Genomic DNA, 25,125 nt, shown 5'->3' with positions numbered 1-25,125 from the left:
TTGATTAGTTTCTTGCATGTCCCGATAGCTTTGGAGAAAGACTGACTATAAACACCTAGTCACAATTTTCACTGGGACTGTTTTCTCCCTCTCAGCATTTAAACAGTACCTTTTGCAAACCTTGGGCTACTATCTTTACAGCAACGTGAACCTGCCACCTGCTTGAAAAGGAGCTGTGAGTTCAGGAAAACCCCTCAATTGTGCACCAATCCCAAAGAAGGCACATATCAAAACTGACACCAGGCAGAGCATAGAAAAACTCAAAGAAGTAGTGCAAGATTGGAAAATGTGGAGAGACCAGTCCCGTAGAATTGCCAAGAGTTGGACAGGATATCATCATCATCATCATCCAAAGAAGGCATTATAGTCCCATTCAGAACCTAGGATGGAACTTCTCCAAACTGGTGGGAGGAGAGGGGAGGTCCAAAGAGCACAACTACTAAGTCTTGTCAGAATTGGGCCTAAGCCAGTTCTTACTTCTCCAGCCACCAGGACAAGATTTTGACAACATTACCTGGGATTGGGATACATAACTAGGTATCATCAGCGTGCTGATGAGACCAGATCTTAAATCAATGGATGACCTCACCCAATGGCATCATGCAGATGTTAATCAGAAGAAGTGAGGGCATTGAGTTTGAGCTGCTCCACACAAGAAGGGCCTCTGATCAATCTGTTTCTGTTCCACCAATATCAACTGGATCTGACCATAGAGAAAGGAAGAGAAAACTGGGACAACCTTACCCCTCACTCATAATCCCATAGGCAGCCCAGAAGAATACTATGCTAAATAGTCTTGAAAGCTACCAAGAAATCAAGTAGAACTAGGATAATTGCACTACCCCATCCTATATTTTCAGAAGTCTTTAACAAACATGACTCAGTGCTATGATTCAATTTGAAACCATATGGAAAAGGATTTAAATAATCTATATCTTCTAGGGTCCTCTGATGTTGCAGCCGGATCATTTTCTCAACAATATTTCTCAGAAAGTGAAGATTGGGGACTGGATAACAATTATCCAAGATAATCAGGTTCAGTGAAATCTTGAGGAGGGACATACTACCACCTCATTCAAGGCAGAAAATGCCATCTCCAAGAAGCAGATAGTACTACATGGATGCAACTGAGTGTCACCTGATGGGAGGCATTTCACCATCCAGAAAGTTCATAGATGTAATACAGAATTGTTTGGGTTCTTCAATCTGAGGATCCTTTCTCCTTTTTTGGAGTCAGAATCTCAAACTCATCCAAATCACGAGACAAGATAACATTTCTCCTTCCTTAACACAACTTGCTAGTCAACTTCAAATTAATCTAAAAGATTTTGTCTGCCGGACATTGGGCCAAGGCTATCTTTGCTAAGATGGCTTGTTTGTTCTAGTGCTGCTTTTTCCTGCTGCACCATGGAACACATTTTCTCTGGAATTTATTACTGTTCTCCCAGAAGTGTTATGGTTTTACAACCATTCTAGTGATAGCGTATCTGTTTACCAAGATGACTCATTTTATTCCATGTAAGAGGCTACCATCTGCTCTGGAAACTGCACAGCTGTTTCTAACCCACATTTTCCACTACAGTACAGGGACTCAGTTAATCATGTGATCTCAGATTGCAGCTCCTGATTTATATCCCTCTTCCACTTATTGGACATTCCTATTCATCCAACATTGTCTCATCATGAAGGGAATCAACAGGGCAGATGGAGAAGAGTAATGCGATACTGTGCTGGTATATAGTCTATGAACATGACAATTAGTTTGATCTCTATTCCACTATTTACTGAATTTGAGTTTATCAACCTTCTATGTTCCTCCACTGGCATATCTTGGTCCCAAACAGCTATTCGATATAACTCACAACATTTGCCCTCCATAGTTCTTTGTCCATCTACAGTTCTTCAAACCTCAGATTTTCCCCAAGAGAGAAAGGCAGCATAACTCCTCTTAAGGAAAAAACTGGCTTTGATCATGGCTGCATATAAGTGGATATATTGACACCTTTCTTAAATCATACACAAGGAAAGAGCAAAGGAAAAGATTTTCTTGGCCTTTTTAAAGATGACTGCCATAAATAGTAATATAAGTGATAGGAATGGGAACTTATGAAGTTTGGAGTAAGACATTGATATATTTAGCTTAGTATTATTAATCTTCACAACAAATTTCCAGTGTTTGTTTCTTTCCTGCATTAGAACATAATAGAATAACAGAGTTGGAAGGGACCTTGGAGGTCTTTTAGTCCAACCCTTTGCTCAGGCAAGAACCCTATACCATTTCATATAAATGGCTGTCCAGTCTCTTCTTAAAAACGTCCAGTGTCGGACCATTCACAACTTCTGGAGTCAAGTTGTTCCACTGATTAGTTGTTCTAACTGTCAGGAAATTTCTCCTTAGTTCTAGGTTGGTTCTCTCCTTGATTAGTTTCAATTCATTGCTTCTTGCCTTGCCTTCAGGTGCTTTGGAGAATAGCTTGTCTTCTTTGTGGCAACCCCTGAGATACTGTTATCATGTCGTCCCTCATCCTTCTCTTCATTAAGCTAGACATGCCCAATTCCAGCAATCGTTCTTTATATGTTTTAGCCTCCAGTCCCCTGATCATCTTTGTTGTTCTTCTCTTCAGTCTTTGCTTGTGTTATCATTGCTTCTTGTACCTCTTCCATCTTTAAACTTAACATATATTTATAAAGTTTTTGATAGGTTGGACTGTTTTTTTCCTTTGTGTAAAGACAGATGCAAAAAACGAGTTAAGTAGTTCTGCTTTCTCTCTGTTGCTTGTCACCTTCTTGCCACTTTCTTCCACTAATGGATCAGTCATTTCCTTGACTTTTTTCTTGGTTTTTTTTTTTACAAAAGAAGCTTTTTTGTTATTTTTGACTTTTATCGCAAGCCTTAGTTCATTTTGAGCCTTAGCTTTCCTCACTTCATCTTTGCAGGCTCGGGCTATTTGCTGATATTCTGCCTTACTTATGTGCCCCTCTTTCCACTTTTTATTCCTGTCCTTTTTGTCTTTTAATTTATCAGAGAGTTCTTTATACAATCATGCTGGTTTCTTTTGAGAGCTGTTATTTTTCTTCGTTGGTATTGTGCTAGACTGGGTTTTTATAATCTCACTTTTTAAAATTTCCCAAGCTTCTTGAGTTGTTTTCCCCTTGAGGATTCTCATCCATGGAATCCTTCCCAAACTGTCTCTAAGTTTGTTGAAATTAGCTTTCTTAAAGTCCAAGACTCTAGTTTGATTATTGTCTATTGCTTGTGCTTGCGTAATGTGGAATTCCAAAATTGCATGATCCCTCCCTCCCCAAGGTTTCTGTAGCTTCAACATCTGCTACCATTTTAACTCTGTTAGTGAGGATTAAGTCCAATACATTATCAGGGTAAAACTGAGATTTTCAGCAAAAAATGTTCTATCAGGGAGCTATAGCTATATTTTAAAGTTCTTCTCTTCTCAGTATCAGGAGAGTCAATTTATCAATTTATCAGTAAGAGAGGAGTCTGTTTCTTCTTCAGGTCTTTCATTCTCTCCCGTTGTGATACAGATTTAGTTAGCATTAATTTTTAAGTTACAGACAAGAATTTTAGCAAATATTTTTAGATGCTTTATTAGTGTGTTCAGATTTTAACATATAAATAGATGCTTATCAAGCTTCTCTTAGATGCAAATAATTCCTAGTTATAACATTGGAAGAATTTTGACTTACTGAAATAATAAGCATTAATATAACAGTTTGTTTTTAAGACAGTGAATGGAAAACCAGATATGAAACTCAAGTAGAACTGAACAAACAGCTAGAAAGGCAGATTGAATTTCTCCAAGGAAAGATGGAGCATCTTGGTGGCAACCCAACAGGTACAGGTACTGTTGTTGCTTTTGTCATGATAATTTTGACAAAGATGTTCAGTATTTCCATATTGTTTATCGAGGGCTTCTTTTTTTTCTTCTTTCTAGACAAACTGGCTTTTGTTCGTTCCTTCGAACAGATGCATATGGTAAGTAAATTTACAAGTAAGCATAATTAAATATTTCTTAGACTGTATTATTTGAGGCTGGCAGTTTTCTGACACATCTTAATTTTTGATTTGCACTACTATTCATTCAGTCAATCCATTGCTTTATATTTTTCCAGCTTGTTACTATTTATTTAATTTATATCTTGTCAGCTGTGCCTATGCTGGAACATCATAACATTAAAAATGAACAAAAGAAAGTAGCAAAAAATAACTAAATAGATAATGGTGTCTAAGGACAATCTAACCAAATACCTACAACATTCATATTAAAAATCATATTGGCAGGCTCATCCAAACTCCAGGCCTGAGGAACATCTATGTTTTCAAGGATTTAGAAAATTCCAGAAGGGAGCCAAGTGAATGAAGTAATTATAATGATATCACAATAAGCCTCCATCAGGGACCCGAAGGACCCATATTTTCTGTGTGTTTTTAAAGATGTTTCATTGCTCTTTATGGTATAGTCATTACTATAGTCATTATGCTCAATAGACAAACAGAATGATATATAGTAAAGACAGTAACAATGCTCACAGAGGAATGGTTTAGAATATAAATTCGTGTGTTTGTACTTTAAAAATGAAGGCGCATAAATTGGTTTTTATGGTTGTTAAGGAACGTTATAGAGAAGTGCATGAACCAGAAAATACCTTTTGTTTCATGCACAAAAGAAATATATAGTAAATTGTAAATCTTATCAAACTATTTGAGGAGGGTCAAAGTTTGGTCAAACCGAAAGATGGAATATTTTGTTCGTTCTGGGTTTTGTCTGAGAGGAACTCAGAGATGTTTTATGGATGAGTAGGGGCTATGCACCAGCCTTCCAAACAATCGTTCTGGTAGCTTACCTACTTGCTGCCACATTTGAATTTAAGCATGGTCTACTACTTGACTGATCCATCTACCCTTTCCCCATCTTCCAAGTCCCTTCTTTGTAGCTACTGCCAGTCTACTCATCTCTCCACTCATCTTCCCAAAACATGTCTTCTACTTACCTCTGTTTGATCATTATGACATAGAATCATCCATGGCCTTGTGCTTTTCATGCTGTCTCTCATCCCAGATTACTTCTGCCCAATATATCAGTATATGAGGGAGGTGTAGATCTAAACCAAAAGTGTGTGTTTCAATCTGACCATGTGCCACTGAATACTGTTCTACGTATGGAAAGTTTTATGCATAAGTAGAAATTTCAGTCAAAAACTTTCCTATATCTCACTGTTTAATTGGAGAATCTGAAATCCTTTTCTATATAGATTGAGGCTTCTGGGGCTTTTTAAGGTTTCAGAACACCATTGTCTAATAATCCCTCAGAACTGCATTAAATATTCCTGACTTGTGTTTGTCTTGTTTCAGGATACATGGACACAAACATTTTAAGAGAGAAAAAACTCATTTTTCTCTTAAAACTGAAAATACTGAAAATTCTCTAGGCTTATTTCTTGTCTGAATAATTTTATAACTGAAGGAAATTATTTAATTGCTAGTGACTATTTATATTTATAGTAGAACTATAGTATCAGAATAAAATCTCTGCAAAAATTGGTTTCCCCCACATTTGGGTTTTCTTATAATGTCCAAATATGTTGGATATCTTCCCAGCAAGATGAGTTGGAAAAATAATGAACAGATAGAACATGCATCAAGAACCCAAGACTTCTGATTTGTAGAAAAATTGAGAAGCCATTGTAAAAGAAATCAAGCAATTGTTGTAACTCAGATATGAGTTCTATTTACACTGCAAACAATATTGAAATTCTTAAGTTTTTCCCCCTAACCTTTGTAAAAAGCTACAAGTGACTTATTGGAGAGAGACAGTTTCCATCTGTTTATTATTTTTGAAATGGACAGATTAAGTATAAAGTTTGCATTCATAGTGTGACAACTTGGTCTCTTAAAAACTACCGGTATCTTAAGTTTTTCCACATTTATTTTACCTGCAAATTACAATACAATATTCTTTGTTTAAATAAAAATGAATGCATTTAAGGCACCATTTGGGTTAAGCATACTTGAGTCAACATATAATTCTTTAATGGTAATGAAAATTCTTGGATGATAAATAAGATAAAGCAGATTGCAAAAGGTCATGATTGCTGTTTAAAAAAGCAGCATCTTTTTGAGTATTTTTTTCTGTGACTTAGACTGTTGATTCTTAAGTAAACTTATTTCTAAGGACATCCTTTCAGCTTGTTTTCTTCTAAAAGTGGAGTAAGAATCTAGAAGTGCGGTTCAAGTCAATGGAAAAGAACTAATAGGCGTAATCAGGGCTTTTTCCTCATAGAACGCCCAGAATGGAGTTCCGGCACCTTTTTTGGATGGAACCTTGTAGGGTAGGCAAGGTGGGCTGTATGACATGTGTGAGTTCCAGCACCTTTTTCTTTTACAAAGAAAGCACTGGGCGTAATAGATGTGGAGAATTTGATTTGCCTGTTCAGGTTGGATGGTGGCATTGCTCTGTGCTAGTATCAAGGGCAATTCAAGGCCATTCTTGTTGTGAGCTAGATCTAATGGGAAAGTTATTTCATGCTCCATATGCTTTATTTTATATTGGACTAATTATCAAGCAGTCATATTGCAGTCTCTTGAAGCATGCTTTATTGTATTATAAATGTTGCTATAATTAAGAAAGATTGCGGGAAATGTGTAAAATATTCTTCAGGAATTAAATTTTAGCAGAGGAAACTAATCTTTTACAATATATTGTTAATAGTAAAATAGAGAAAGACTGGCATACAAAGTACTGGATTGTTTTATGGACACTATTTCAATAGCATCATCTTCAAAACATTCTTATCAAAAATTACTGGAGAAATTGGGCGTATGATATAAATATTACAGTAGTTTGTTGCTTTCTGTAAGGCTAGATCTCATAAATCCTTTGTATGGGATCTGGATTTCAAGAAGGAGAATGACTAAGATAATACTAATAGCACCAAATATAAGGTTGTGTTTTCTTTGTACATTAAATACACAAATCAGTTTATTTCATTATGAATTTGCTGTTTAAATTAAGAGGTGTTTTTTACTTATACCCAAGCCAGTAGGGTTCAAAACCCAAGAGAGCCAAAACAATCACACAGGTCCTTAGGCAACACATATGCACTCAGAGGCCAATACTGCTCACTACTTCATCCCCGCCCCCCTCTTCTATTGCACCTTCTACTGTTCTTCCAGCTACTGCATCTAATGCAGGGCTGTCAAACTGGCGGCCTACAGGCCGGATGCGTCATGCGCAGGCCACGCCCACCCCGGCTCCACCAATGCAAAAAAGTCACTATACGTCATGATATGTCATGTGACGTGATTGAGTTTGACACCTGTGATCTAATGAGTCCTACTACTAGAGAACAGTATCTCTTTGTATTTGCTTTAGGGACCCACATACCTCCTTCCATCTCTTACAAACATCCACCACCACCCCAAACTGCCTCTCTGTTCAGCTTTTGTAGCCAACACTCGCTGTGCTGGCTAGGGGGAGGACTTAAAAGGAACAGGACAACAGCAGCAAAGGTGCTGGCCATTTTGTACACAGTCTGCCCTCTGACATATCTATTAAAAGACACTCTTCACCAATATTCTTTAAATTACATGGGGGGAGGGTCTTGAAATAGGGTGTATATGGTATATGCAACCTGGTAGTCTTGATTGGATACACCTTTTGAATAGATTAGACCTGTAGGCTGGCATTCCCTACACAGTACAGAGGTTATATATTTTTCATTGAGTCATTAGGAAAAAATATTTCCTTATTTTTCACCTTAAGTATGAAATAGCAAAGTTTAATTTACCTTTCCTGAATATCTTATTTATCTCATTAGCCAGTGGAGCTTTTTTTAATGATTATTCATTCTGCACTGCATTTCTGAGACCATATAATAAATTGTTGTTAGCTGCAGTCGTGTCCGACCCATCGTGACCCCATGGACAACGTTCCTCCAGGCCTTCCTGTTCTCTACCATCTTCTGGAGTCCATTTAAGCTCACGCCTACTGCTTCATTGATTCCATCCAGCCACCTCATTCTCTGTCATCCCATTCTTCTCTTGCCCTCAACCTTTCCCAGCATTAGGCTCTTCTCCAGTGAGTCCTTCTCATTAGGTGGCCAAAGTATTTGAGTTTCAACTTCAGGATCTGGCCTTCTAAAGAGCAGTCAGGGTTGCTCTCCTCTAGGAATGACCGGTTTGATCGCCTTGCAGTCCAAGGGACTCGCAGGAGTCTTTTCCAGCACCAGAGTTCAAATATAATAAATAGGATTTCTAAATCCACTTTCTCTTGTGTCATATTTGTGCTGGGGAAAATTATTTGCATCCTTGCTGAGTAGATTTAAGTCTCAATATGCCAAACAAGACTTTGCTTCAAGTGACAAGAAATCTAAGACTAAAGTAATAAGTAGTGTTCTATTTGTGTGTTGAATATAATCATTTTGTTATAGAAGCAGTTAAGTTGCAACTAAATGGCTTGGCATCTGGCATTTTTTCCAATTTTTCCCCACTCTTCAGACTGTAAACCATAGGCAAACATGATTTGAACATATGCAGTATTTCCCCTCCATGATTTTGTTCCTGGATGTTTAACATTTTGCTTGGTACTGAATTTTTGAATGCTGTTTATAAACCTTCATCGACACAATAAAGGTACTGCTTAATATACAATTCTACTTTTATTGTAAAACTTATGCTATCCACCAGGGGGCACATTGTATTTACAATATATATGTACCAGGCTTTAAGGGAATCTTTTATTTCTTTGACAGGTTAAATATACATTCAGTGCTGTGATCAAGTTGGGGGATATTAAACATTCCACTGTCCTACAAGTCTTGGGGAAAGAAATGGGATTTGAAATACTTTTCTATTAGCTGTACTGTGCTATTCTATTTTTGAGTTTCATGTTTAGAGAAACTCTTTTTACATGCCTACGTACATAGCCAGCGTGCTGTTTCCTTTTGGAATAAGGAACAAGGAACATTATGCAAATTATAAAAGAGGAATATTAAATAGTAAGCTGTAGGAATGAAGGTATGAATTAAAAAATGAAATATAGCTAAATCTATTTTATGCCACTACTCATTATATTGCTCCATTTCTTTCTATCTTTGCCAATCCTCTTTGCTTGCATCATGACCGTATACCACTTAATACATTACCTCTTGTTCTTTAAACTTTCCCTCCCTTTTTCAGAATCTCATCAATTCTAACTAACAATGATTTTCTTGGTCTTTCTGGTTTACCTTACTCATTTATTCTTCCTATATTTGTTTTGTAGTTCAATCCTTATTTTATCCTTTCTGCATGACATTTATTTTGTACTGAGCATTTAATTTGACATTTAAGCCACATTGATTCAAAATCCATGCATCCTTGACTACATTGCTCCTAGTTTTACTGAACATACTTCTTAAGCTTAAGTTTCTCGTTGCATCCATCCAACTTCTATGGTTTTTCCTCATAAACCTGGCTCTCATTTCCAAAATGAAGTGCACAGAAGCATACTTATCTATATATTCATTTTTATTTCTTTCAAAATTCATTAATTTCTCACATTATGATTATTTTTCTATCAGTGTTTGCATATCTTAGCATTTATCCATCCATTTCTCCATCTTTAATACATGTTCTACCAAGGAATAAAACTTCATCTATTTATATTGATTTTTCACCATTTATATATACCTTGCAATTGTTAATTTCATTTTCCCTGTCAAACACAACCACGTTGCTCTTTGTTACATCTATTTTCAGATCCAGAATCCTCATTGCACAATACTGTGTCTATCCTTCACTTGAAAAGTAAACACTCATTTATGTGTCCAGCCAACCACTTTTAATGTCCCTACAAGCACTCCTTATTTATCCATTAAACCAGGTTTCTCAAATTGTGAGGTGTTATGGAGGCTGCTTCTCACAGTCATAACTTGTGACATTTGTATTTTATGACCTTTTTTTGTCGCGGCTGTTAAGCAAGTGCTGCAGTCATAAAGCAACTGCTGTGGTTGTTAAGTGCACACTATGGTTGTAAAATGAACCATTGGTTCACTTTGGGTCAGGTTTTGCTGAAAACCAGGAAGTAAACGCTGGTTTTTTGCAAAAACTGTTATAAAATGTATCTGTGGAGCGCTGCAAATGACTATAAATGTGCCCAAAGTGTGGTTAAGAACCCCTGCTGTACTGGTTTAAAAATAGAAGTGTGAGAGACTGGGCAAAAGCTTGGAAAGGAATGGAAGATAGAAAAGACAATTCAGCCTAAGTGGGAGAAATCTGGGAAGAAGCATTTCAATTTATTCAGAGAATTTTCTTAAGTAACTCATTGCGAATGAGAAATTTCTATTAAAAGTGTCCCAGATTTCTTTATTTATCTCAAATAAGCATTAAATATAACATACTGAAATCACTGTAGTTCTTTATTTCTTTACCCAGTGTATGATGCTTGATAACAAACTTCATTCAATAGAGATTTGCTGAACATTTGTTAAGCAGCCTACGCTGGAGAAATGGTGAAATTAGGAATTTAATTTGTATTAGTGAATAAGATACTCAGACAACATGTTTTTGTTGAATGATTACTATTGAATTCTGTTAAAAATAATAATAATAAAACTTAAAAAAAGAAACTTTCAGAAACTGAGCCCCTGCATTCATGAACTAATTGCAGAAACTTCAGTAACTTGATAACTGATAAATGAGATGCTTTTTTTGAAAATGGGAAAGAAGACATAAGATTTATTTAGAAATCAAATCAGTCTTTCTCTGATTTGAATGGATGTTGCCAGAAGGATAGAATCAAGATGACGTGAAGTATTAATACCACTTTACAATGCCTTGGTAAGGCCACACTTGGAATACTGCATCCTGTTTTGGTCACCATGATGTAAAAAAGATGTTGAGACTCTAGAACAGGGGTGTCAAACTCAATTTCATTGAGGGCTGCATCAGCATCGCGGTTGCTCTTAGGGGGCCGGGTGGGTGTGGCCTGGGTGGGCATGGCCTACTTGGTGGGCGTGGCTAGAGTGCGTATGGCCTACTGGGTGGGCGTGGCCAGCTCTACATCGTTCACATCAAGGGTGCCTATGGGGGCCTGGGCAGGAGTGGGACAGATCTGAGGGTCTCTGGCAGGAGGAGGGTCTCTGGGCCAGAGCCAAGGCATTGGGGGCCGTTCCCTCACTGTTTCCAGGATGGCTTCGTGGGCCACATGAAACCACTTCGCGGGCCGGATCTGGCCCCCGGGCCTTGTGTTTGACATGTCTGCTCTAGAAAGAGTACAGAGAAGAACAAAGATGATTAGGGGACTGGAGGCTAAAACATAAGGAACGGTTGCTGGAATTGGGTATGTCTAGTTTAATGAAGAGAAGGGCGAGGAGTGACATGATAGCTGTGTTCCAATATCTCAGGGGTTGCCACAAAGAAGAGGGAGTCAAGCTATTCTCCAAAGTGCCTGAAGGCAGGACAAGAAGCAACGGATGGAAACTAATTGACAGAACCAACCTAGAACTAAGGAGAAATTTCCTGACAGTTAGAACAATTAATCAGTGGAACAACCTGCCTCCAGAAGTGAATGCTCCAACACTGGAAGTTTTTAAGAAGAGACTAGACAACCATTTGGCTGAAATGGTATAGGGTTTCCTGCCTGAGCAGGGGTTGGACTAGAAGGCCTCAAAGGTCCCTTCCAATAATTATTTTTTCTTCTTCTTCTCCTTCTTCTTCTTCTTCTTCTTCTTCTTCTTCTTCTTCTTCTTCTTCTTCTTCTTCTTCTTCTTCATCATTATTATTTCTTCATCATCATCATCTTGTATTCTCTTAAAATGGGGGTATGCTTTATTTTGTATATTTTCTGGGTAAATTGCCAAAAGTTTGAATTGTGGCAGCATAGTAATATGTTTAATAAATAGGAAAAATAAACAGATAATCTGCCTGCAGAATACAGAAATCAAGCTCCGTGTGTCTGTGTCCAGTCAGCCAATGCAGAAGTAAGATTGCCCTGGGGTTACAAATAAATAAAATAATCAAATTTAGAAACGGCCCATTTTACTCTTAAGTCTTAAATCTTCAAATCTTGCCCTCTTGTCCTTCTAAGACTTTTCCTAGCCTTGAAATTGAAACTTTTCAGAGTTTATACAACAATAGAACAATGCTGATTCTATTTGCTACCTTTAAGGCTTAACATCATATTTGATTTGTTGGTATTTGGGGAAAGAAATCACTGTAAATTAAGACAGTCCTATAATCTATTATATTTAACATTCCACTTCGCTACATTTTTTTCAAGATAGACACAATGCTGTGTCTCCATATTTTGAGTCCCAGTGCAATACTCATGGACAGTATGTGCTTAGCATCATCTGCCAGAATCCTTGTCCTGCCTTATTTATTTATTAGATTCTTTTAATTATTAAAAAGGAAGCCAGTATGTGCAAAGGGAAGCACCAGGTTGAAATGTAATCTTTATTTACAAGGATGTCTCTGGGCTCCCCATAAACTCATTATTTGTAATTGAGCGTATACTGTGTTCTGCACTTTATTTAAAATAATTCCTTGCAGAAAAAAAGCTTTCATTTTTTTCTATCAACTTTGATTTCATTCAGTGAAAAGGAATTTGCTTTCAAACTTCTTTCAGAGGAAAAGATAATTTTGATAAAATGTTGTGGGTGGAAGGTGGTATTTGGACATTGATTTCGTAATTTCTGAGAGAGAATGTTCTCCCTGCATCTTCCTGGATTCCTGTGCTTCCTGTAAATCTTACAGGCTTTTCAGATGATGAAATGCAGGCAGGAAGGGAGTGGGGGGCATCAGTGTAGTGGAAAGATTAATAAACGAGAACAACAGTAATAGCATTTGCTGCCTCTCAATTCTGTGAGCTCAGAAATACTACCAAGACAATTCTGAAATCAAGCACCCTGAGAATAAGACAAAAAAAATAAATCAGGTCTCTTATTGGCCAAGAAAACTTGAAAAATCATAAAGCAAATTTCAGCAGTGCTGAAAATGTGCTGACATATCCAGAAATAAAACTATTTGTTAAGATGATTGAGAGTACTTAGAAAGGGTGGTTGAGAGCAATCTCACCAGTTTGCTTTCTGGTTTGCTATCATGGCAGTCATTTTGTGAGCTTGTCATAACACACACTTAAAAATCTGAGAGTGCTTCCTGATAAAGGGAAAATCCCAACAATTAAAGAATTACAATGGGCGGGTCCAGGAAGAGACCCTTCTTTGCAGTTGCCCCTGCTGATGCCCTGCCCTTTGGAACACTCTCCCCCCACCCCCCCAGGTGAAAGTGGACCACAAGTGGAAAGGTTTGAAAACATGGCACTGTTGTCTTGCTTGGGACTCACAGATGAGCATGCAACCATGGGGCTTGTTAGCATCCTGAAGGCGCTCCCATGTTAATGATGAATTTTGAACATCTTTGCCTCTTTTTAAATTTTATATACAGTTTTTATGTTTTAGCAATTTACTTGTACATTGCTCAGAGTCCCTCTGAAGGAGATGAATGGTTTCTAAATTTGGTAGATAAAAATAAAAACTGAGGATCCCTGTTGTAATTGGATTTTCATTTCAATTCTTAGCTCTCTCCATATTGCTCAAAAAGAGTGGGTTCTCTTATGTCAGTTTTCAAACCTTGCTTTATACCTGGACTAGACTGCATCAGGTTTAGCTGGGTACCTATTGGTGCATCTTTGCTAACAATGGCTCTCTTCACTGGTATCTATGGTGTTCTTTAAAATCTGGTTTTGTTCAGAAAATAAGTATTGCAATTGTTAGACCTCTAAATATTAAACAGTCCTTTAGCAGTCATTTTCCAGATTTATCAACTAATAAAAAATGTGGATTAACTAACCATTTTGGACATTGTTTCAGAGTATTTGTGAGCTAGAGCACTATAATTTGTCAACCTGTAAAATGCTGAAGGGTATTAGTTTAGCTCCTGGTCTAGCCCATTAAGTTTCTTTTGACTTTATTCAACAGCTGTAAGTAAAGTGGTCAGAAATTCATGAGATAATCATGCAACTTTCAAAATCTTTTGTGCTTCTGACTGTCAGACCTGCCCTAGGTGGGTCACCCCTCAGGAAGGAAAGACCTTCGATTCTATTTGATTTGAAGTGATAGGCTCTTTTAATAAAGGGTGCTGGTTGCAGTAAAGTTAGGCTAGAATTAAATTTCCCACATGAAAACATTACAAAGGTTTCCCCTCATTCCAGCCCTCTCCCCATGACTAGTTCATTTGCAGCCAATGAAGAGCTGCATAGGTGTTTGGAGAAATGCTGAGATGTTTGGGTTAGTCCACATTCCACTCTCATGGTGTGTGTCCTTGAGCGCTGGCACAAACTGGTTCTGTGCTTCCCTGGTCTTTGTCAGTCGTCATTCCCCCTCCCATTTTCCCATCACATCCACATACACTTTCATTGCCCATTTGTTCTCCCGCATCCCCTCTTCCTTAGTCTTTGATGGCAGGATGCCAGTGAGGTGCCAAGCCGAAGATGGCAGACCGGACACTGACCATTTTTAATTCTTTTAAGAAATACTTTTTAAATTTTGGAGGTCAGACCATCTCTCAAGTGGCATTAGTGTTGCCAGTCTATTTTAAAACAGTATCTTCCTTCGTCTTCTCTCCTCTCCCATTCCCCTCCTTTCTCTCCCGTCTTTTTTGTCCTCAACTTTGTATCAGAATTTGCAAATAGTGTACATTTCACTATTGAAGAGCTACATTGTACTGCTGCATTGCTGGATCAGCTTCCCCCATTTTGATGCCTTCCATTTATATTGGACTTCATCTTCCATAATACTCCAGGCAAGCATGGCAATGCTGGAAGGCCTGAGATGCAATGGCTGACCATAATAAGAATAATGTTTGCTGCAGAATTTGATATGTTTTGCTCTTTGTAGTAACTTTCCTACACTAAGCACAATTTGCTATATAGGTAAAAGTAAAGGTTCCCTCGCACATGCGTGTTAGTCGTTTCCAACTCTAGGGGACAGTGCTCATCTCTGTTTCAAAGCCAAAGAGCCAGCGCTTGTCCAAGGACGTCTCTGTGGTCATGTGGCTGGCATGACTAGACGCCAAAGGTGCACGGAACGCTGTTATCTTCCCACTGTAGTGGTCCCTATTTTTCTACTTGCATTTTTACGTGCTTTCGAACTGCTAGGTTGGCAGAAGCTGGGATGAGTAACAGGCGCTCACTCTGTTACATGGCACTCGGGATTCGACCTGCCAAACTGTCAACCTTCTCTTCAACAAGGTCAGCGTCCTAACCCACTGAGCCACCGTGTCCCTAATTTGCTATATAGTTATTGATAAATATTTTGGGCAACAGAATTCTGCTCTATGCATTTCAATACTTTCATTCTGGCTGAAGTGTCAAATATTTGTTTGGATTGCAATGATGTTCAGCTTCTCAGAACCTAGACATGTCAAGGTTGACAAGGGCACTGCCCTGATTGATACCTGTCTCACCTCTGGGAACCAGAAGGAAAATATTAGCCGATATCAAAGGACCAGGAAGTTTCTTTGGAATACTGTAAAATGGGAATATTCTGTTTTATTCAAAGGAGATTTATTTATAATTGGTTGAAATTTCAGTTTATTCTGAGTAAATAGCTTTGTATATTTCCATGATATATATTACTTTTTTATTCTAGGGATTAAAATTAACATCTTGCTGTAAATTGTAGGAAAACTCTCAAAAGCTGTGGCTCTGGCGTCAGTTTCCTAATGTCTAAATCATTTGGAGATTTATTGCAATATGTCAACATCTTTTAAAATAATACATCATTTTTGTCTACACTATAAATTCTGTTTTGTGATTTTTAACCAGTTTGTTATCTTTTGGAAGCATTAGATATAAAGAAATTTCTTTCATATAAGATATACTGTAAAATCAACCCATAAGTAATTTACATTTCATATGTAACATTGAAATTGTGAAGGGTTGTGCAATAAAGATTCTGCTGAAGTCCTATTACATCAAGAGATTTAGAATGCCTGTCTACTTTGAAATAAATCCTTCTGCATTCAGTAGAGCTTGTTCTCATATGTTTACTTGAAAATAGGTGTTGTGAACTCAGTGGTATTATTTCTCAGTAGATATACATTTCTTTATTTCCATAGTGGTAAAATGGTGATTATTGTGTCTACAGTGAGTACAGTCAGGAGGGCAATAATTCCTTCTGTTTGTTGTTGTTAGCTGCGAAGTCGTGTCCGACCCATCGCGACCCTATGGACAACATTCCTCCAGGCTTTCCTGTCCTCTACCATCTTCTGGAGTCCATTTAAGCTCACGCCTACTGCTTCAGTGACTCCATCCGGCCACCTCATTCTCTGTCGTCCCCTTCTTCTATTGCCCTCAATCTTTCCCAGCATTAGGCTCTTCTCCAGTGAGTCCTTCCTTCTCATTAGGTGGCCAAAGTATTTGAGTTTTAGCTTCAGGATCTGGCCTTCTAAAGAGCAGTCAGGGTTGATCTCCTCTAGGACTGACCGGTTTGATCGCCTTGCAGTCCAAGGGACTCACAGGAGTCTTCTCCAGCACCACAGTTCAAAGGCCTCAATTCTTTGGCGCTCAGCCTTTTTTATGGTCCAACTTTCACTGCCGTACATTGCAACTGGGAAGACCATAGCCTTGACTATACGGACTTTTGTTGACAGGGTGACGTCTCTGCTTTTTAGTGTGCTGTCTAGATTTCCTTCTGTTTAACTGTATGCAAAACTGATAATAGTCAGGCTTGTATAATGCTTTTTCACAGGTTTGGGGTTTGTGTGAGTGTGTAAATCTCCACAATGCAATTCATCAGGAGAGATCATGATCAAATTTGTTTCAGATTATGAATTGCTGTCAAATCACAATTTAACAGAGCTTCATGAAATTGCACATAACAGGGACTATCAGGAAACCTTATCTTTTCCTTATCCTGTATGGGAAAAGAAAGAAGAGCACAGAAGTTTGTGTCTTATTCAGACTCTGCAATATTTCATGGTTTCCCTTGGATCTGAAAAGAACCATCCATGAGGTTTTGAAAAAATCAAAAAGGCAAGGCAAAGTTTTTGCATGGATATGTTGTTGCTGAATAAGGAAGAAAAATATACAGTTTGGTAGTTGTATTGAGATGAAGCATTTTCTCCAACATGCGATTATGCATTTATTTATGGAAATATATATTCATGTTTCTCAACAGCCTGTCTCCCTCATAGTTTGCATAGTTGGGAGAGGACCAAAAAATATCACACTGAAGTAAAACTGGACACTAGAAAAAAGTAAAAGTAGTGAATCACTGCAGTTGTTAAGTCAGTAACGGAGTGGTCAATGGGGAGCCAGGTTCACTTAACCACTGCGACACTGACTTAGCAACTCCAGTTATTCATTCAAGAGCTGTGGCAAGAAAGGTTGTAAGGTGGAGCAAAATTCACTTAACAAATGTCTCATTTAGCAACAGAAATTTTGGGCTCAGTTGTCATAAGTTGAAGGCTACTTGTACAGCTTATAATTGGGTTTAAAGCATGTAATCACAATTTCTAAATTGCCAATGGGCTTTTTCATTGGGCAACAGAATAGCAATAAAACTAATAACAATGTATTTTATTTTATTTACATATTTAATGACAGAATTCTTTAAATGAGTTTCTTAAAAAACTGGAAGAGGAGAAGAAAAGTCTCCAAAATCAGCTGAAGGAGTATGAACTTAGACTTGATCAAGAGGCAAAGGTCTGTATTCTCTACTATAGTTCTTCTAAAATACATCCATCTTAAGATGCTTCATGATCGCCTGTTATATTGATGAAAAGTATAATACACACACAGACGCATGCATCCTGGACTATGCTTAATATCTAATTTTCTGTTTTATTCACTTATTTGTTCTTTTGGAACTTAGGCTTATCATAAAGCCAATGATGAACGCCGTGCATACTTAGCAATGATTTCACAAGTAAGTCTAAAAATCTCTAGAATGATAAAAGAAAAATGTTTTGTCCTAAACCAATCATTATTCTTTCCTTTCTGGACTTTCCTCATCTATTTTAACCTGATTCACCTCCTGGCCAGAAAATTCTGCAAAGCTGACTCAGCTAGAATGCTGAAGAGAGATGTTAATCAGTCTTGCCATTTTCTTTCTACCCTTGTAAACTTAAAGATTGGATATATGATGTTACTGATCCTTAACTCATAACTACACTATGTATTGCATTAAAGTATATTATTTGTACACTCATAAATTTCATTGCTCATTATTCTTCTGCCCCCGGTTCTTTCCCCCCCAAGTCTATTAAAATTAGTGGAAGCATTGCATCTATACAAGAGCACCATGTTGTGGAAGATAAACTGTTTAATGAACTTATAAATGTAATTTTGTTGGGGTATTCTTTCAGATTACAAGTAAGAATGAATTCACCTATCTTACCTATCACCAGCCATGGGAAAGATTAATCAAATTTGTTTGTTAGTTTGTTGGTTTTACTAGACTTGTATACCATTCTAGTCACAACTGACTCTTAGTAGCATTAACAATATAGTGTAGTATTTTGAGCAATAGGTTTTAATTGTGGAAAGCTGGAGGTTTGAAAAATATTCAGGGTTGTGTGTACTTTGTTGTATTGTTTGCAATGCTTATTCTTTAAATGTACACATAAATGAAAATAAAAATAACTTGGGACTTTCTAAAAATTAGCAAATATATTATATTTATTCTTATGAATCATAACCTATTTCAATAGATGCACAAGTCTAGTTTTCAAAAATATCTATGCACACAACTGCTATAGAAGGAAGGAAAATTGGAGAGGCAAAATTACCTCACTGACTGTAAATAAAGCAGTAGGTAGTTATAACTATCACATTCATATGTTATACAATTTTGTTACTTTATTTATTATGCTTTTATAGGATAATTTTTCCAGAGAACTCTTAATAGTGGCAATCAGACCCTCTATTAACAATACCAGAGACAGCTGAGGCTACCTAAAAAGGATTGGATATGCAATCTCTTCATAGACTTTTGCAAATTATACTTACGATTGGTGCACTAAAATTAGTAATTAATTGCAATAACATATTTGATTGGATATGGCACAATATGATGTATTCAGTGAGGGCAGAAAGATGAGATAATGTGGAAGTAGTACAAAGATACTTACTACTGGAGTTTGACTAAGGCCATGGTCTTTCAACAAAATTACTATTGATCAATTCTTTTATCTCCCAGGGTTCTTGTTTATCAGTACTGTTTTTGTCTGTTAAAGTCCTAATCTATGTTCCTAGCATTGAACTGAGCTGACAGTAAGTTCTGGAAAAATGGATACAGGGAACAAAGTGACTTTGTTGTCTTGACTAACACCATACTTTATATTCCATTTATGCCCTATTTCAAACATAACTAATTTTGAGCAGTTTATAGATTTTTAATAGGTTGAAAGCTGTTTCATCAGCATAAATACTTGTATGTAAGAGATTTACCCACCAGAGGAATAACAAATACAATCCCCTTACTCTTAAAAGATTTACTGAAAAAGCCAAAAGAAGTGGAACCTATCTGATGTCAGGGACAGTGCTCTTCTAGATGGGTGGCTGAGTGAATAAGAGGACCTGAACTCAAGATCCCTACAAATGGCACTTCCTAAAGATCCAGATCTGGAGTTAGCCCTTTCTTTCAACTCTTGATAGATGGGCAATGATTTTGGGGGAATAGATGACCCATAGATAACCAGGTTCTGAACTGGAGAAGATTCATAACATGTTAACCCTAATTATTGAAACACCATGATATCATTTGTTATTGCTTAATACAAGCCTACTAACTTAATTGTGGAAAGAAACTTACTTTATTCATGGTATATCAAATATTTCAAAAGTAAGTTCAGGAAACAAGTAACACTGGACTTTAAAAAAAACCTTTAGAAAAGATTTTGTATTAGTAGTAGGGTACTCTAAAAGAAAACCTGTTAAAACTATTATACAACTCAATTTCTCATGCTTCCCCCTTTCACTTGTTTGAGGTTCTTATTTGCAACAATCCTGATTCTTCCATATTTAAAAGACCACCTACACATTACTCTCAGCATGGATTGTAGATATTGATTACAGAGTATATTTAATTATATTAACTAGGAGCAGTAGATAATCCTTTCAACCAATATTCCCATGTTTCTGGTTCGTATTGGAAATATCTACTCTCCACTAATACAACTGAAGTGAAATTAATATCCCTGTATCTGAAGTCCAACATGCAATTTTGTTTTGTGCCAGATTCCTTCAATATCAGACTGATGTATGGGTGTACTTTACTCACTTTTTCAAATCCTTTCTATAGCTAGAATTGTTCAGTGTGTCAACCTGAGTAGTGTAGATAGATTTAAAGTTTTCTGTTTTATGAGAAAATGAATAAATAGCAGTATCTAATTTTTTCTTGTAATTGGAATGTTTTCTTATTGTTCAAAATTATAGATCTATAGTTTAATATTGTATAGTAATATCTATAGTAATTAATATCTATAGTAATATTGTTCATGCATACATGTTTGTCTGTCTGTTTGTATATGTGTGTGTATTATTGTGTAATAAAGATAAGATATACTTTGTTTTCTATTGTCTCAAAGAAATTGTTCTTTAAATAGTGTTAAAAGAAAATAAAGATACTGTATTTTACCTCTATTACAGAACTGCTATTCTTTTCATCATGTACTAGTCTAGGAAGAAGGCTACAATTAGCATGAATCCATGTATTTAAACCAGCTGGCAAATGGTTCACTCTGTATAATTATCTCTTGTCTTATAGAATGAGGTGCATTTGCTGAAAAACATTTCCATTTGTAAAACTTGCTCTTAGTACATTTGGATTTTGTAATAAATGTATATACATTGCAGAATGAAAAGAAAGAAAAGGGGAGAATTAAATTATTGTATCTGGTCTATGGACATCTTCTCTTTTTAAATTCTGCATTCAGTAAACACTTAACTATCATTGAAAGCATTTAGTTTAATCTGTGAACATTCCAATATCTAAGCATTGGAAATTGGATTAATAGCTAATAGATATTGAGATCTAAATAGGTTCCTTTTCATTCTTTTTCTTTCTATGTTTCTGTGTTCTGTTATAAAAGGAAGACGTTTTGTTCTCTATCTTCAACAGAAGTTGCTGTTAGTTTACATAGGTGTTTCTACTGCTTTAACTTGCCTAGATGGTCTATAGCAGTTATTCCTTCTTTATTCTTAAACAAATCTTTCAATAATATCCTTTTAACTGATTCCAGAATGTGCAATGATATTTTTTTTTATTTATATATGAAGTGCAATGTTACTCCTTTTACTGGTTCTATTCATTTTGAATAAATTGTAACTTTGTGCCAATCATTGGTGTCATCTCAAAGTTCAGTAATGCCTATGACATCAAATTTGTTTTCCTAAGTTAGGATTGCTAGTCCTCTAGTATTTCCTAAACTCTGTTCATTGGTATATAAATACCTGAGGTTTTGAGTGCCAGTCTGCTATAATGTCCTCTAAACTGAACTGATCCTCACCTAGTGCTTATTTCTTTGTGTTCTTCTTTTTTGGCCCTGGTCCTTGGCCGTGTTTCAGTTTGGCATTTTACTCCTGACATTGTGGTGAGCCCCTGCAAAATACTCCCTTTATTTTAATAAAATGTATCTCAATTCTTCCCATTAGTCTTTCATGAAAGTAACATAGGCCATTGAGTAGAATCCAAATCCATATTGGCAACTTCAATTGTTTTTGTTTCTTGCTCTATGGCCTTCATTATCTTCTACATCCAAGTTCATGATTTGGGCATATTTTAGCTAGTCCTTAGTAATATCCTGCAAACATCATAAAATGTACCACATATTTTAATGCAATTTTTGGATCATAGTTCAAATACTAGTGAAATATACCTACTATGTTTCTAGAGCAGCCTTTAAAAATCAAGCACTCTGGCCAGATTTCTTTCTCCTTGACTGTGAACATACTTTTTAACCCTTGTAATTCCAAACCATTAGAGATACAAATTATATGGAGGTGCTATTGGGGAAAGCTCACAAAGAGTAGGGCTTAACATATATTGACTTTTGCAGATATCAGGATCCCTAAAACCATTAGAGAAACAGAAAATAGATGCAGCTGAAATGAAGAGGGAGAACCAAGTTCTGAGGTAAATAGTTTTTATTACTGGCTTAGTGGTTCTATTACTCATGCTAAGAGGTTGGACTAGTAGCAGGGTGACACATCTCCAAGTTAGCCCAGTCTATTTTGTAAATTATCTAACACTATTCACATAGCACATTAAGCCAGAAAGTGAATTATTTTGTTTTGGTTATAGTTAGGAGATCAGATTAATCAGACTTCCTGTCCGAAGGTCATTGGAAGGTCATTGGAATGAGTTGCTATTTCTTAACCCAGTTGTCACAGGATATTGTTGTGGATATAAAATTAGTAAAAAAAATCATAAATACGTCCTTGTTAAAAATGCAAAATAAACTTGAAGTAAATAAATAAATAAGCTCAGTTATGTTTTATTCAGCAAACCATAATTTGAAAAACACAGATTAATACAGTGCGTACACTTGGTTTACTTATTGCTTTTCAATCCTAATGCCCTAATTTGTGTGCATGCAGTAAAACTTCGGAATACCATTCAAATAATTTATGCTTTTGAAAAATTATGATATAAAATAAAATAATAGACAAATTTTATATATTTAATTAAAACTTAGGGCATGGCAAAAATGGCTTTATGGGTCTGCAGACATTATGCTAAATTCAAGCTTACATTTTTACTTTAAAATAGCTGTTACCAAAACCAAAAATAATGAATTATCATCTTTAATGCCATCTCAGCTTCCCACTTTTTAGAGACATTAATTCCTACCTTATCTTAACATCACATAGATGGCACAAATCCCTTTTATATAATAATGTGGATAATTTTAGGATGGCACTATTCCACCTCCTAATTACTTTATATAGGTTTGTAAAAGTCAGACTTAGACTTTTAATTATATAGATACCACAAAAAGTAGTCTATTTCTCTATTATTAAATATTCATCATGAAAAGAGCCAACCCATTTGAGGGGTCTAGAATGCAAGACTCTTGGAATGTGGTATTTGTGTGCCTAATCTGCTCAAAGCAAATCATTATTGCATTCATGATTATCCTTAGAACTAGAATTAAGTGTCCCATTTTGAAAATTAAATCTAGCCATCTCATCTGTTAAAAGCCTGGCTAGACGCAGATTAAGATTTTTTGGTCAGCTTTTTGGGGTTTTCCAACTAAATGTACTAGTGTATTTATGCTAAAATAGCAACACAATTCAAACATCTTACATTTTATTATTATTTTGTAAACATCCTTTTCACAAAATTGGGGTGTCAATGTAATATTTTTATTTAGGGACCTATAAAGCATTTTATTAAGAACTATCTTGATGTCAGTATTTGTAGCAGCTGCATATATCTGAACAAAAAAAATAGTTTGGATGTAGAAATCAGTTGTTTAAAAAATTAAGATGGTGGCCACTACAGTGTGATCAAGGTATCACCTATTTTTTTATGATCGTCATTTTCAACTTTGACTCTTAAATCTCTCCTGCAATTCTGTGATAGGCTGTTTTTCTCTATAAACCAACTTGAATGTTAAATTTAAAGGCAAGCTTCTAAATGGGAAATAATGCAATATGCTGATAGGCTCAAATCTAACAAGCAGCATGCTTTCTTGGAAAGAGCTCAGAATATGGGTAGCTTATGTGCAAGAATTTGGGAGATTATTTTCTCCAGAGAGTGCTTGACATTTTTAAAAAAATCCATGCCTTCTAAGGCAATTAAAAACGCTCTCGTTTTACTGCCTTGATTCTTACTTCATACTAAGCCACAGTTTGTTATAACCAAGGATCATTTAACAAGCCATCATTCTTGCTTCTGTGTGCTAAGCCATAATTTATACTTTATAAACCATAATGGCCTGGATTCACACATTACAGTAAGCTCAAATGAAATAATTTCATTATAGCTTAATGTGACCTATTTTAAGTTATGATAGAAGGAAAATCTTATTGTCCAGCCTAAGTGCTTCCCTCCAAGAGTAAACCCAGTATTGCACAGCTGGCATTATTGTACAATTTTGAATAAAACATTGCTCAGTTCCAATCCAGTCTTAGATGAAATTGTAAAAATGTGTCGGGGGGGGGAAAGAATAATACATACTTCTACTGTCATTGGTGGCAGCCATGCTAAAAGGTTTCTTTAAGAGGAGGTTGCTGTTATTGTAAAAGTCTATGCGTCTCTTTCAAAACCAGCCAAAATCTACTCTTCTTAAAAAATATATGTTCCATATTTTTCGCCATCTGCAAATGTGGTTGGCCATTTTGCTACTACCCTGCTATCTAATAGTGGTATAACAATTATCACAAAATGCCATGTTTCTATAGCAACAGGCAAGTGAAAGTGTGTTTTCTGAATTTTCTTTTTTTTTTTTATATTTTAGGAGAAAGTGTAATATTCCAAGAAATCAAAGAATACTGGACCCAAAGAAGGGACCAATTAAAAAAACAGCAGGAGTGAAGCATCTTCCAAAACTGAAACTCTGATTTCTTATCCTAGACTCTCTCCTCTTATTGTTTATTTTGCTACTTGCAATTACAGTAAACAGAAAATGTTATTTTAAAATAGTATTTTAAAGGTTCCTCAATCCAAATTCAGGACTAGCACTGATAATGTTTCCTAGTTTGAGTAATGAAACATCTGCAAGAAAACAACCGAGCTCAGAGAACACCAAAGACACCTCAAAGAAAAATCATTATGGCATAGTCTCAAGATATACTCTCTACATACAGGAACAATGTAAGGAAGCATTCTAGTGGATTATAAATATGTTAGGTCTAGCTTTTAAGATGTCATCCAGATCTCATACATCATTCTAATCCAAAAGCAAACAAGCTACCGGTACTTTATGGCTTATAGTGTCAGTAAAATTAGCCTTATTTCTTGTTGAAATGCAAAAAGCTGTAGAAATGTTTATGAGTCTGTATTCCACACTGAACTTTGCCTTCTTTCAACAGACTGAAGTGGATTTATTTATAATGAGACTTGTATGCCGCCCTATCTCCCGAAGCACTCAGGGCGGCTAGCAACAATAAAATACAAATG

General features: G+C 36.2%; 1 protein-coding gene across 1 annotated transcript in view; it reads left to right on the top strand.

The window, feature by feature from the left end:
* The window catches only part of LOC310639936 (coiled-coil domain-containing protein 169-like), a gene marked incomplete at its 5' end in the record, with an annotated part of 30,183 nt that extends 5,407 nt beyond the window's left edge, over positions 1 to 24,776 (top strand). Inside the window, 6 exons of the mRNA XM_083361938.1 lie at positions 3,741 to 3,851; positions 3,951 to 3,991; positions 17,604 to 17,702; positions 17,872 to 17,925; positions 22,058 to 22,134; positions 24,464 to 24,776. Coding sequence (XP_083218064.1) covers positions 3,741 to 3,851; positions 3,951 to 3,991; positions 17,604 to 17,702; positions 17,872 to 17,925; positions 22,058 to 22,134; positions 24,464 to 24,566 — 485 coding nt within the window. The 3' untranslated portion in view covers positions 24,567 to 24,776. The remainder of the gene's footprint in view (positions 1 to 3,740; positions 3,852 to 3,950; positions 3,992 to 17,603; positions 17,703 to 17,871; positions 17,926 to 22,057; positions 22,135 to 24,463) is intronic.
* Between the last annotated feature and the right edge of the window lie 349 nt (positions 24,777 to 25,125).

Source organism: Vipera ursinii, assembly GCF_947247035.1.
Source record: "Vipera ursinii genome assembly, chromosome: 4".
Classification (NCBI taxonomy): domain Eukaryota; kingdom Metazoa; phylum Chordata; class Lepidosauria; order Squamata; family Viperidae; genus Vipera; species Vipera ursinii.
The sequence above is the reverse complement of the archived record's forward strand: the minus strand, read 5'-3'. Positions and strand labels throughout refer to the sequence as shown.